Below are 13,455 nucleotides of genomic sequence, written 5' to 3'. Positions count from 1 at the left end.
AAAACTTTGGGGGGGATAATGCTTTCGCACATGCGCGTTCGAGCCTCTCTCTCTTCCCCGACCCATTACTCTCCTCTCCAACTTACATACATTAAGGCCCTCATACTGGCCCCCTACCCTACTCTCTCTGTCTGTCTCTTTCCCTTGCCCCCTCCCGACTCCCCACCCCCACCCCCCTCCACATCCTTCCTTCAATCCTCTTCTGTATAATAGGTTTTGGGCAGACGAAAGACTATGAAAGGTACCGATCAGTTTTTCAATTGTCGCCACTGTCCACGGCAGAGGCGTTGCCCTTGTCCTCCTTGCCGTAGAAGGTGTAGTAGCGGGCATTGGTCAGGTTGGTCAGGGTACAGGCACTGGCGGCACTGCGCCCCACGCGCAGTGGTGACGTCTCGTGCCACGTGTCCGTGTCGACGTCATACCACTCCACGTGCCCTGTGGTACCCAGGCCTGTCGCAGAAATGACGTCATGTTGGGTGGTGCTAGTGGAGACGGAAGAGGAGGGGGGGGGGAACCCCCCATCCCCCACCCCCACCCACCCAGTGGTTGTACGGTCCGATGAGGCAAAGAAGGTGAGGAGGAAACAGGCAAAGGCAAAGGTATCATGGGACCACACACACACACACACACACACACACACACACACACACACACACACACACACACACACACACACACATTCACACACACAGGTCGCGTACACACATGTACAAATACACATGTACGCATGTTCACACACACACACACACACACACACACACACACACAGGTCGATAGTGAAATACCGGCACAAACACAGATCCGTTTAAATATCCTGATCATTGTCAACAGCAGTTACCATCTGACAGTGTCTGTTTCCGAGACAGCCAGCCCTTCAAGCATTGCGGAGAAGCTTTGTCAACTTGAGTAAGACAGTCATCCGGCAATACAAAGAAGTCCTTCCAAGGGAAACAAGACCATGATTTCCCTTGTACATGATAAAAAAAAACATAGGCACTGGATCAACCAGACATCAACTCCGATCTGCACCTCTATCCCAAACATCCCTCCAGAGGATGAACAGGATGACACAACTTGTCAGATTCTCGCACTGGTCATGACAGAAAAAAAAAGATACCCACAGGAAGCATGGATTCATGTGTACACCGACGGGTCGGCCACCAACGCCGTAACAAATGGAGGAACTGGCATTCTTGTTAGGTTCCCTAGAGGAGGGACAGCTACTTCAAGCGTCGCCACAGGCAGGCACTGTACACATTACAGAGCAGAGACAGAAGCATTCATGCAGGCCGTATACATGACTCGGGATTCCAAAGAGTCATGCCGTCGAGTGGTCCTCTCGGATGCCCTCTCTGTACTCCAGGCCCTGGAGAATGACAAACTTTTCTACCTTACAAAAGCTCTGTACTAAGCAGATCAGAAGATCCAGTAGAGCAGTCCTCCAGTGGATCCCAGCCCACTGTGGGATCCCAGGATATGAGAGGGCAGACAAGCTGGTAAAAGCAAGAGGCCAGGAAGACCACACAGACAACACTGACAGCCTCTATAAGAAGAAAAGCTTCATCAGTTCACTCCTGAAGCCACAGACTAGGAAAGACTATTACCCTGTTCAAAAAGCAGCAAGTGATCTTAGCGTGGCTCTGAATTAACCACAAATGACTCAATGCTCACATGAACAGGAAATTTAGGCTGGCAGCCTCGCCAATCTGCCCCTACAGTCAAGATGACCAGCCAGCTGACCATAATTGTGTTTCAGGAATGCCCTCTGTATCAAGAAGATGATGGTCAGTTGCAACTCCATTGTGAACCATGCTCTAAGGCAGCCAGAAGGACCTGGAGAAGACAGCTCTATTTCAGTCACCAGATGTGGACTGACTGTTAAGCTCTATTTGTCACCAGATGTGGACTGACTGTTCAGCTCTATTTCAGACACCAGATGTGGACTGACTGTTAAGCTCTATTTGTCACCAGATGTGGACTGACTGTTCAGCTCTATTTCAGACACCAGATGTGGACTGACTGTTAAATTCTATTTCAGTCACCGGATGTGGACTGACTGTTAAGTTCAATTCCAGTCACCGGATGTGGACTGACTGTTAAGCTCTATTACAGTCACCGGATGTGGACTGACTGTTAAGCTCTATTACAGTCACCGGATGTGGACTGACTGTTAAGCTCTATTTGTCACCACTGAGATGTGGACTGCCTGCAACAGCCAACGAGAAGAAGAATCAATGCCTGGTATCTCAGAACGATCCAGTTTGTTTTATTTACTATGAAACAAACGTGTGCAATGATTAATCAAAACGAGTATGGCTTGTCCCCCGCTAACATAGTCCGTTTTTCCATCAGTACAATAGTGATGCTTTCTCAGTTGCCGTATCTGACCGTGAAGTACTGGAAACGTTATCAGACAATGGCAACCTGCGTTGAGAACACAATATTTCTGACGGGCCACATCCCTTACCATCATAACCTCCAATGGCGAAGATGCGCTGATCCATGACTGCAGCGGCAAAATTACTGCGTCCTTTCTTCATGGTTCCAACCTGAATCCATGCTCTCTGCTCCGGATAGTACCGCTCCACTGCAAATATATAAATATTCATACTGACACAGACAAACAAAGACACAGACACACATATACACACACTCACATTCGCACTTGAATTAATCTGCTCGCATACACATGGGCGTTCATACACATACATACACAAACATGCACGCACGCATGTGCGCACACACACAATCATGCATAAACATATTATACACACATCTGATGAATATATAATTATATTTATATATGTGTGTGTGTGTGTGTGTGTGTGTGTGTATGTGTGTGTGTGTGCATACACACAAACATATATATTACACACACGCACACAGTTACTTGTGTACACACATACGCGCGCGCGCGCGCACACACACACACACACACACACACACACACACAGAGGCGTCGCCATACCCTGATCCAGACGATGCACACCGTTGAATCCCCCAATAGCAAACAGGGTGTTCTGGAAGCTGACAACAGTTACACCGCTCCGGCGAAAGTTCATGGCCTCAATCATGGTCCACTGGTCAGTGGTGGGGTCATACTGTTCGGAAGAACTGAGGCATTCCAGACCCGAGAATCCCCCGGCTACGTAAATTTTCCCTGAAAAAGTAGTGAGAATTTCTCCTTTAAACTGAGTCATAGGATCTTAATGGCAGTTTTAAACACCCTGGCTACTGACATGTTTCCTGAAACAATTGTGCAATCCAGTCTCATCACTGGTTAAGATTCAAGATAACTTTAACTGGTTGTGTACATTTTTTTTCTGAAATCACGGGCCAGATTTACTGTTGCCTGATTTCTTTAGCTAACAGCCAGCTACATACATATGAATTTCCTCAATTGAAACCATGGGCTAAACTTCACTGTGCAGCTTCACGGGACCTTGAAACTCTAAAGTAGCACAACAGGGTACGTACACAAACATGAAAACATGGGACAAATCTCTCCGTAGGTAGCTTTTAGAGCCTTTTTGAAACTCTCTGAGAAAATATAGCATGTACATAACTTTCGAACTAAAATCTTTGTGTCATTTCCGACAAACCGCAAATCATGTTGCCAAATTCAAAACTCAACATGGAATTATCCTAGAAACTGTACTAATAAATAGCATCTTTGAAATACCATAGAACTTGTAAGACACAGATATACATCTTACTCACCAATGCAGAAATCCCACCACAAAACCAGTGTAGCAATTCAAAACAAAACTTAACTAATACTTGACAACCTCTCCACATTGTTCACAACTAACAAACTCACTACCCAAGCACAGTATAAGACATCAAGTTCACATCATTTTCACTCATCCTAGGCTCAAATCTCACCATTCAGCCCACAGGCACCAGCATCGCTGCGCACGGTGATCATGTCAGCAATGAAGTTCCACTGGTTAGTGGAAGGTGTGTATCGCTCCGCAGACTTGTGCCTGTTCACGCCATCAAACCCCCCGCATGCATAGATATGCCCATCAAGAACTGCTGCGCAGACGTAGCAACGACTGAGATGCATGGGGGCGACCTCATGCCACGTGCGAGTGTTGGGATTGAACTTTCGAGCTGAACTGTTCAAGTAATAAACAAGCAAACGCATAGATATATAAAATATGAACAAGAGAGGCAAGGCCTTCAAGACTCACTTGTGATACACTTTAAAAAAAAAATCTATTTGTTAAAATGTGTTCTGTATTTGTTATTATAAAGCTTCGGGTTAAAAGAAAAAGAAAAAACAAAAAAAAAAAAAAAAAACCGTCCTAACGGCAGATTCGAACCCCGCGTGTTCGGATGAGAAGAAACTGTCTTACCCGTTACACTATCATGGCTCCTTAGCTGACGTTCAAAAATATAATATTGAAACATGCTTTTTTAAAGGGCGATAAATCGATTGCGGTCTTTGCAGTGAGAACGCTGTTTAAATCATATTATTCTGGTGTATCATGGGCATTCAAAAAATCTTTAAGGGCAATTAAAAATTCTTTTTAAGTCCGCGGTAAAGGAGACGTGGCTATCGCCGCAATCACACTGCAACATTTAGCCGTTTTCTCTGGATCTAGATAGATGTACAAGTTTCAGTTAGTTACACCCAGTTGACAGGTTGATTCAATTTCTCTTTTATGTTCATTCTAGTTTTATAGCTTTAAAGCTGATATGAAAATTGAGTATTTTGTTAAACTAATAACATGTACAGCCACGTACAAGTACTTCTAAACATCGTATGAAGTGAAAAGGACTTCATTTTGAGAAAAGTCAAGACTGGAAATTTTTACGTTTCATCAATTCAAGGGTATTAACTCTCATGGTTTATTATTTTTAACTGTGAATTCCGACTGATTCCGTGGATATTTTTATGGCAGTTTGGGGCATAATCGAGTAAGTGATAAGGCGTTCACAAATCTTTCTCTGAATAAATATTTAACGGTCTCCTTCTCCAACTTTCCATCACATGTTATCGTGTATTGTCGATTGAATATAGGATTGAACGGGCAGGTCAACAACTTGAAACAAAATGGCGTCGTTCGCGTTCGCGAAGAATATGAGCACATGAATATGTATAAATATGTGTACGCAATTGATTTTTGCCCATGACCTTCAGGGCTCAGCCAATAGATCTATAAAGTCCACTCGTCGTATTGATTTTAGTATTTTCCGAAAAAGACCACTTGGGCGAATGAACATAGTGAAAGCCTTGTACACTGAGAGTAAAATGCACAAGCTTTTCATGTATTGAGTATAATATCAAAATGTAATGTTTAAGATGAGAAAGATCAGTTTAAAGCAAATTAAGCCCCCTAGCATTAATTACAGATTAATTTCCCTTTTTTACTATATGTACCAAAGACATGCAAAATAAATATAACTTCCATGCTTAGCAAAAGAAGTTCCTGTTTGAACAAAAAATGATAAAAATGACTGCTATTGTTGTTGTGTCAGAATATCAGATCAAAGTGCCAAGTTCAGAGAATGAAAAAAAACTATAAATATAACAGTAAATTCAGTTTGCATATAATTTGGCTTCTTTTTTATTTTTGTGTGCCCATCCCAGAGGTGCAATATTGTTTTAAACAAGATGACTGGAACGTACTGAATTTTTCCTATTTTTTTGGCCAAATTTGGTGTCAACTGACAAAGTATTTGCAGAGAAAATGGCAAAGTTAAAGTTTACCATGGACACGCACACACACACACGCACACACAAAGACAACCGAACACCGGGTTAAAACATAGACTCACTTTGTTTACACAAGTGAGTCAAAAACGAAAATATGGGATTTGAATAAACTTTGGTTTCTGTAAGGAATGGAATAAAATTCAACCAAGGGAATGATATATAGCTATTTCTTCAAAGGCTCTTGTGTTGGCTGTCTGAAAGGAATAAGTATAACATCAAAATTGTTAACATATTAGTCAAAGCGCACAGTCCAGATTCCTGAATTTCACTAAGAAGTCAAACTCCTTAGAAAAAAAAGTAAAGAAAACCGGAATGCCGTCACAAGGTCATTTAAATGAATCAATTTTTTGTATTGTTTGTTGACCTATTTCTCTACAGGCAGTGTGCAATACTGCTTGTTCCCTTGTGTAATTCATGGTACTTGTCTTTGAAAAATGATTTTTAAAAATATGTATATAAAAAATAAGATGATGAAGAAAACGGTACCAACTGCAGCAACAACAAAAATTGCTACAATCGATCGACTGATGACAACTGACACTACTGATAACCACCACTACATCGTAATCACTACCAACAACAACAGCGACAGAAAAATGAATTAAAAATAAGTATATATGTACATAAAACTCAGAAAATAAGAAGACAACAACAAAATGTTGACGATCATCGAAAATGCAAGTAAGTCTCACCTGAGATATCTGACGGTAGTGTACCCCCCTACAACATAAAGCCAGCAGTCCAGAGCGACCATGGCGTGATAGGCCAACGAGTGCTCGTACGACTCTGGCATATCCTGCACACCATCATCTCCATCACTGCTGAAGATATCGTACGAGCCGTAATCATTGTTACCGACAACTACTGCATCCACATCGTCATTGTCATCATTATCACTCATCATCGTCAACATGGTATCTTCGCACACTGACACCACCGTACTGCCATCAGTATTGTGCGTCGTCGTCATCATCATACACATCTTCCATTGGATACAGCTGTCTTCGTCGTCATCTTTGAACTCTCTCCTGACTCTGTTTCTGTCTCTGTTATGTCTGAATTCGTTTCTGCGGTCGTCATTGTCATGGGCAGTAATTATCATACTCACACTGCCAGCTTTGTCACAAATTCAGGCGTCATCAGAATCACAATACCACCGATTCATGCATCAGGCTCAGACCGGAGGTGTTTTTTTTTTTTTTTTTTTTAATACCTATAATTGTCTTTTTATGGATCTTTTTGTCCCGCAGACAACCAAGATAAGCATGCAGATAACAGATGAGGTAGAAACTAAGCCGAGAGAAAGAGAGAGAGAGGGAGGGAGGGGGGAGGGGTGCGGGCGGTGACGGAGGGAGGGTGGACTCGAGACAGAAAGATAAAGACAGAAACAAAAACAAAGAGTGAAGATCCACAGACAGAAGTTTCAGTCTGCGTTTCTCAAAAAGGTGTCACTGCGTTCGGACAATTTCCATATATGCTACACCACATCTGTTAGCCAGATGCCTGACCAGCAGCATAATCCAACATCTAAGTCAGGCTTTGAGTGCATGCGTATAATATTTGTGTACCTATCGGAGTCAGTGGATTTCTTCCACATAATTTTGCTAGAGAACAACACTTGCCATGGGTGCTTTTTTCCAATGCGCCAAGTGCGTGCTGCAACGGGACCTCGGTTTATCGTCTCATACGAACGACTAGACGCTCAACTTGATTTTCTAATCAATCTTGGGAGAAAGGGCGAGACCGACAATCGAACACAGACCCTCACAGATACTGTGTTGGTAGATAAGCGTCTTTACCGTTCTGTCACCTTCATCCTTACAAACACACACAGACACACCATCTAAAACCACCCCATGCAACCCCTACCCAACTTCCTTCTCCACACCCCACTACCTTAAACCATCGGTGCACCCTGTCATCGTAGGTCTCCATGATGGCACACACGCCGTCCCGTGACCAGCCGCCCAACACGAAGAGGACGTGGGCGGGGACCCGGGGCCTCAGCATGGGCACGGTCAGGGCGTGCTCGAGCAGGAAGTCCGTGCCCAGCTCCTCCCTCTGCATGCTCACGCTCAGCCCTGATCCGCGCACAACGCCGGAACGCAAAATTGCATCACTGATTATCATCATCATCGTCGTCGTCGTCGTCGTCAGAATCATGTTAAAGGCAGATTATAAGTATACAAATTTGAAACTTTTTCTGTCATGATGGTTATCGCTGTTGTCGTCATCGTCACCATTTCCAGCATCTAGAGAAACAAAGACAGTCGAAGGAAATACCACCAGTAGTGACGTGGACTGCAGCAGCAGTCATGGTAACAACAGGTGCAACAACAGCACCAATAACATTTACAATTAAAATAAAAGACTTATTTTCCAGGCTTACATCATTAACCTGCAGAAAGACACGGAACCATACCTGTAACCCACGAACAGATGCAACAACAACAGCTGCAACAAAAACTACTCTCACAATAAAGACATTAAATCATTAACCTGCAGAAAGACACAGTTAACCTCTTGTAGACCATACCCTCAAGCCTCCAACAGCTACAGCATAATAGCTGCTACAACTGTTAGACTTACAGTAAAAGACATATTCCAGGCTTAGTAACCAACAGGAAAACAACAACAACAACAAAAACTAACCTGTTACAGACCATCCCCTCAACACACCTTTCTGCACGAGATCCCTGGCGGCAGCGTTCTGCATGAGGCTCTGCTCGCCCAGCAACTGGTCCACCAGAGTCCTCTTGCTGACCAGCCCCAACCGCAGGGCGCTCAGCAGCAACGGGTAACAGTCCACCCGACTCTCGGGCTTGAAGGCCACCCACTGCAGCATGGCCCGCACCGCCTTGTCCTCATGCCTCACGTTCAGCTCATCCGATCTAAACAAGGCTGCCAGCTCTTCAGCGGTCAGCAGTTGGAACTCGGCGCTGTGGACCACAACCTCGCTGAAGTGGACCAGCAGGAAGCGGAGGGCTTTGCGCTCCAGCTGCCTACAGTGGAGGTGGCGCGAGATCTTCAGGATACCCACGACGTTGTCGAACTGGATGTTGGACTCCAGGAAGTCTTCGCACTGCTTGAGAAGCCCCAGCACGTTGAAGCGGTCCGCCGTGAACATGACCGACTCGATGTTTTCCGCCGTCAGGTGTGCGTGCTGTTCGAGGTATGTGGAGGGGGAGAGACAGTGAATGAGATGAAACATATACATACGCACAGGCACATTCAATTTAACTATCTGTCTGATCATCTCTCTCTCTCTCTCTCTCTCTCTCTCTCTCTCACACACACACACACACACACACACACACTGAGAGACAGAGAGAGAGAAGGAAAATGTAACCCCCAACATGTTTATGTAATACTCAGCACTTTTCAGATAAGGTTACGTCAGTATGAATTAAAACTGTTTGATGTGAGAAGGCTCCAGGTTGCTCTCGCCGAACACAAGTCATAGCGCTAAAATGTGACCTGTTAAATGATGTCATAACACTGAATTTCATTTCAAGATCTCAGAGCTGGGGGGACATGGGGGACAACAATTCAGGGAGTTAGTAGCTCAGGTTATGCGTTGACAGTCAAAATACTTGTGAAGAGTTTGGATTGCTCACTCAGAGTCTCTCCTCCAACAAGGGGTACTACAGTATAGTGTTGTGGGAGTTAAGGAGAGAGGATAAGTTAAGTTACACGTTGCAAAGACTTGGAAGGTTAACAAGAGAATCTGGCAAGACCAAACTCTTCACCTTGATTGTCATGTACCAAGTAATGGTCCTGGATCATGCTGTACTGTCATAAGACAAGGACCCATACTGCCTACAACTTATAGACAAAGTGCCCAGCCTTCGGGTCCTTGAAAGGTGTGGCCTCTCTCTTATTAATTAAGCTCTGAGCGCATCTCATCAAGTGCCAGTTGTGATGGCAAGAGCATGGTGTCCAGACAGACGGCCAGCCTAGAGACAGAACGCATGAAGAGAACGGCATCATCTACACAGTCTCCTCTGTCTAACTTACCTTCTTCATAGCACGCTGAAGACCGGGATGCACTCTCATCACTGACAAAGCCATCTGTGTCTAGCAGAGATATTACCAACCACGAAAGGAAGATACCCCATTGGATTCTTTCCCTTCCAACATCGACCCGTTCGACCATGTGCCAAGAAGAATGGTCTTCATCAGTTTCAAAATTAGGACGTTTTTCGGCAGTTGTCTTCCCGGACTATTTTTCTGTCGGAACGGCAGAAGACTGCATCACACTTCGTCATCCATTGGCGAAAAGGAGCGGTTTCACCTTCCTGGGGTGTAGCATTATGGTGACAATGAGTGATGAATCAGAGAAGGCACAACTTAATATATCGTGGGATGGAAAAACGATTTCCATGTTTTGAAACCATTGGTGTAGATCTGGTTGATATTGTGGAAATTGCGTTTTTGGCCGTAGTGGTACTGGAATAAAGACTGATAGGCTACCCCTAAAACCCTAGCCATTACATTTTGGCCTTGCCGTGATCACCATCAAGGGACTTAGCCTAGTGCTATGGCAGACTGTTAATAAACTGCGCTCGGAAATGTTCAGAAGCTCTGTGTAGTTTTGTTGTGGTCTGAATGGTTACATTAGAGAGAGAGAGAGAGAGAGAGAGAGAGAGAGAGAGATTACATATACGTGTGCGTCACTCTCACGCATACAAATCTGTATCCCAGTGGTGTGCGTGCGTGTCCGTGTGTGTGTGTGTGTGTGTGTGTGTGTGTGTGTGTGTGTGTGTGTGTGTGTGTGTGTGTGTGTGTGTGTGTGGATGAACTGATGCGTGCGTGCCCGTGTGTGTGTGTGTGTGTGTGTGTGGATGAACTGACCAATGTGATAAAATTCACAATTGTGTCCTAAGAAAAATTTATTTTACCAATTTATTTGTGGGTGTCTTCTTCACCAGATAGGTATAAATGGCATCATGAACTATTTGGCTGATTCCATGCACGAATGCAGACAACTGATGACTCGGGGCATTTTGCATGCAAGCACCTATGTGTACATGCACAGACGTTCGCGCATATTATATGTGCATTGTTTGAAATGTTGATTCAAGATCAAACGTGATCGTTCACATACACACACATTCACATTAATATACAATAACAACCATGCTGGAAAACCTACTCTTTCTCTTCCCCCACTGATTCTTTTTCTCATTCACACACATTCTCTCTTTCACACACACACACACACACACACACACACACACACACACAGAGAGAGAGAGAGAGAGAGAGAGAGAGAGAGAGAGAGAGAGAGAGAGAGAGAAATGAACTCTGTTTTCAAAACACTCCAGAATACACTGAAAGATTATGCTAATGAACGATTATTGATAATGGGAGATTTCAACACAGCAATCAACCCTGAGCTGGACATAATTTCAGGTCATCCCCATCCAAAAGCAGACATCGCTGGTCTTAAAGAAACAGTTGTTGCCCTCAGTGTTCAGGATGTCTGGAGATTACTTCACGAAACTGAGAAAGACTACACCTGGTGTAGATACAACCCATTCATAGCTCGCAGACTCGAATATGTTTTTGCTAGTCAAGATACGTCACAATATATTGTCAGTTGTAATAATGTTTATCTCTAATACTGACCATAAGGCATTTATTACAGAACTTACTTTTTCCAGGTTTGAAAGAAGTCCAGGCTGCTGGCATTTCAACAATTCACTTTTGAAAGATCCTCTTTTTGCACAGTCAATGAACAACTTTCTTGATCATTTTATGGATGAAAATGGAACAGTATACCACGGTAAATCAACAGAATTATGGGAACTGTGCAAAATAAAAATAAAGGGGTTTTGCATACAGTATGGTAAAAAAAAAAATGCATACAAGAAAAATAATTATGAATTAATACTACTAAAACAGTTAAACCATTTGGAAAAACAGTTACTGAATGGTCACAATGAAGAGGTACATAAAAACATTTTAAGCATAAAACAACAACTCGAGATTCTTTAGCTCAATAAAGCAAAAGGTGCACAGGTAAGAGCTCGGGAAAAATGGACTGAGGAAGGAGAAAAAAGTTCAAAATTCTGCCTCTGCTTAGAAAAATCTAGATCAAATATGAATTTAATAACAAGTATTTGTAAGAACAATGGAGAAATAATATCTAACCAAATGGAAATAGTAGTACAAGTCAGATTTTATTCAGATCTCTACAGTCAGACAACGCTAACAAAAAACATTACACAAGCAACAGACGATTTCTTGAAAGGTGAACAATTCACAAAGTTAGATTGAAGATGAAGCATCATTATGTGAAGGACTTATTAAAGAAGAAGAAGCCAGCAACGCATTGAAACAAATGAAAAATGGGTCGTCTCCAGGTAGTGATGGGTTAGACACTGAATTCATGAAATTCTTTTGGATTAAACTAAAAAAGCTTGTAACTAATTCTTTCAATGAATCGTTTGCAGACGAAGAAATGTCATATACACAGAGACGTGGAATAATCAAACTTTTACACAAAGGAAAATAATTATCACGTAATGAATTAGATCACTGGAGACCAATAACTCTAATGAACACAGACTATAAAATAATGACAAAAGCGCTTGGAAACAGATTAAGTAAAATTATATATAAATTAATTAATCCGGACCAGGTTGGATACTTGAAAGGAAGAAACATTTCATCTATAATTAGATCCATCGATGATGTTATAGATTATCTGAACCATACAAACGAATCAGGATATCTCCTCGCCCTAGATTATTACAAAGCATTTGACTCAGTTTCACGAGATTTTCTGTTGCATACGTTTAGAGTATTTGGGTTTGGTGAACAATTTGTAAAATGGGTTAATATTTTGAACAAAAATACATTTAGCAGTATCAATCATGGAGGATGGATTTCACAGCCCTTTCCCGTTACATGTGGCATCAGACAGGGATGCCCATTCTCACCCTTAGCTTTCATTTTAGCTGTAGAAATACTGGCAATCATGATTAGAAACAGCAATATAAAATGAATAAAACTTCCTACTGACAGACATATTGACAAGCAAATGAAAATAAAACAACTAGTGGATGATACAACTGTTTTTCTGAAAAAACAAAGACGACATGTTAAAAGCTTCCAAAATCATAAATGATTGCTCAACATTCTCAGGCTTGGTATTAAATCAAAAGAAAACTAAGGCCATGAAACTGGGAACAGGTTGTGAAGACCAAAACCTTCCTTTTGAAGTAACAAAAATGATAAAGATATTAGGTATTTACTTTCAAAATGGCATCAGAGCCGAAAACATCGAAAAGATTTGGCAGGGCAGAGTAGAAAAGGTAACAAATCTGATAAAGACTACCCCTGTAACGACTGCCGCCTTGTCGCGGTGCAGGGGCTTGCGTGCCCTGACAACCCCCGGAGCTATGCCGGCGGGAGTTTTACTCCTGGCAGGTTCAACCAAGCCGGACAGGTCCGCGTGGGGTAGGGGCCAGACTAACTGGCAGTCAGTCCCCTGTGCTCACAGGGTAGGTCTTTAGGCCATGAGCTAAGGGCGGGGTAACCCCTACAGAAACCTAGAGGGCTGAAGACAGCGGTACTGGGCCAGCGCGCGCCTTCTAACAAACCACAGTGCCATGCAACTACGCACAAGAGACAAAGTTGGACAGATCATGTGAAACCGATGGCGCTCGCCCACTGAGGTCCCTCCAGGGTGGTGCAGCGCCGGGCTCCGCGCCCCAACGGAG

General features: G+C 43.2%; 1 protein-coding gene across 1 annotated transcript in view; it reads right to left on the bottom strand.

Annotated features, from left to right (window-relative positions):
* Positions 1-256: 256 nt before the first annotated feature.
* LOC143285014 (kelch-like protein 10) overlaps positions 257-13,455 on the bottom strand; it is a 29,479-nt gene continuing 16,280 nt past the window's right edge. The window contains exons 3-9 of the mRNA XM_076592186.1: positions 8,389-8,888; positions 7,622-7,784; positions 6,418-6,521; positions 3,886-4,121; positions 2,969-3,160; positions 2,468-2,587; positions 257-450 (exon numbers count right to left, since the gene is read on the bottom strand). Of these exons, the coding sequence (XP_076448301.1) occupies positions 257-450; positions 2,468-2,587; positions 2,969-3,160; positions 3,886-4,121; positions 6,418-6,521; positions 7,622-7,784; positions 8,389-8,888 (1,509 nt within the window). The remainder of the gene's footprint in view (positions 451-2,467; positions 2,588-2,968; positions 3,161-3,885; positions 4,122-6,417; positions 6,522-7,621; positions 7,785-8,388; positions 8,889-13,455) is intronic.

Source organism: Babylonia areolata, chromosome 8 (assembly GCF_041734735.1).
Source record: "Babylonia areolata isolate BAREFJ2019XMU chromosome 8, ASM4173473v1, whole genome shotgun sequence".
NCBI classification, from domain to species: domain Eukaryota; kingdom Metazoa; phylum Mollusca; class Gastropoda; order Neogastropoda; family Buccinidae; genus Babylonia; species Babylonia areolata.
The sequence above is the reverse complement of the archived record's forward strand: the minus strand, read 5'-3'. Positions and strand labels throughout refer to the sequence as shown.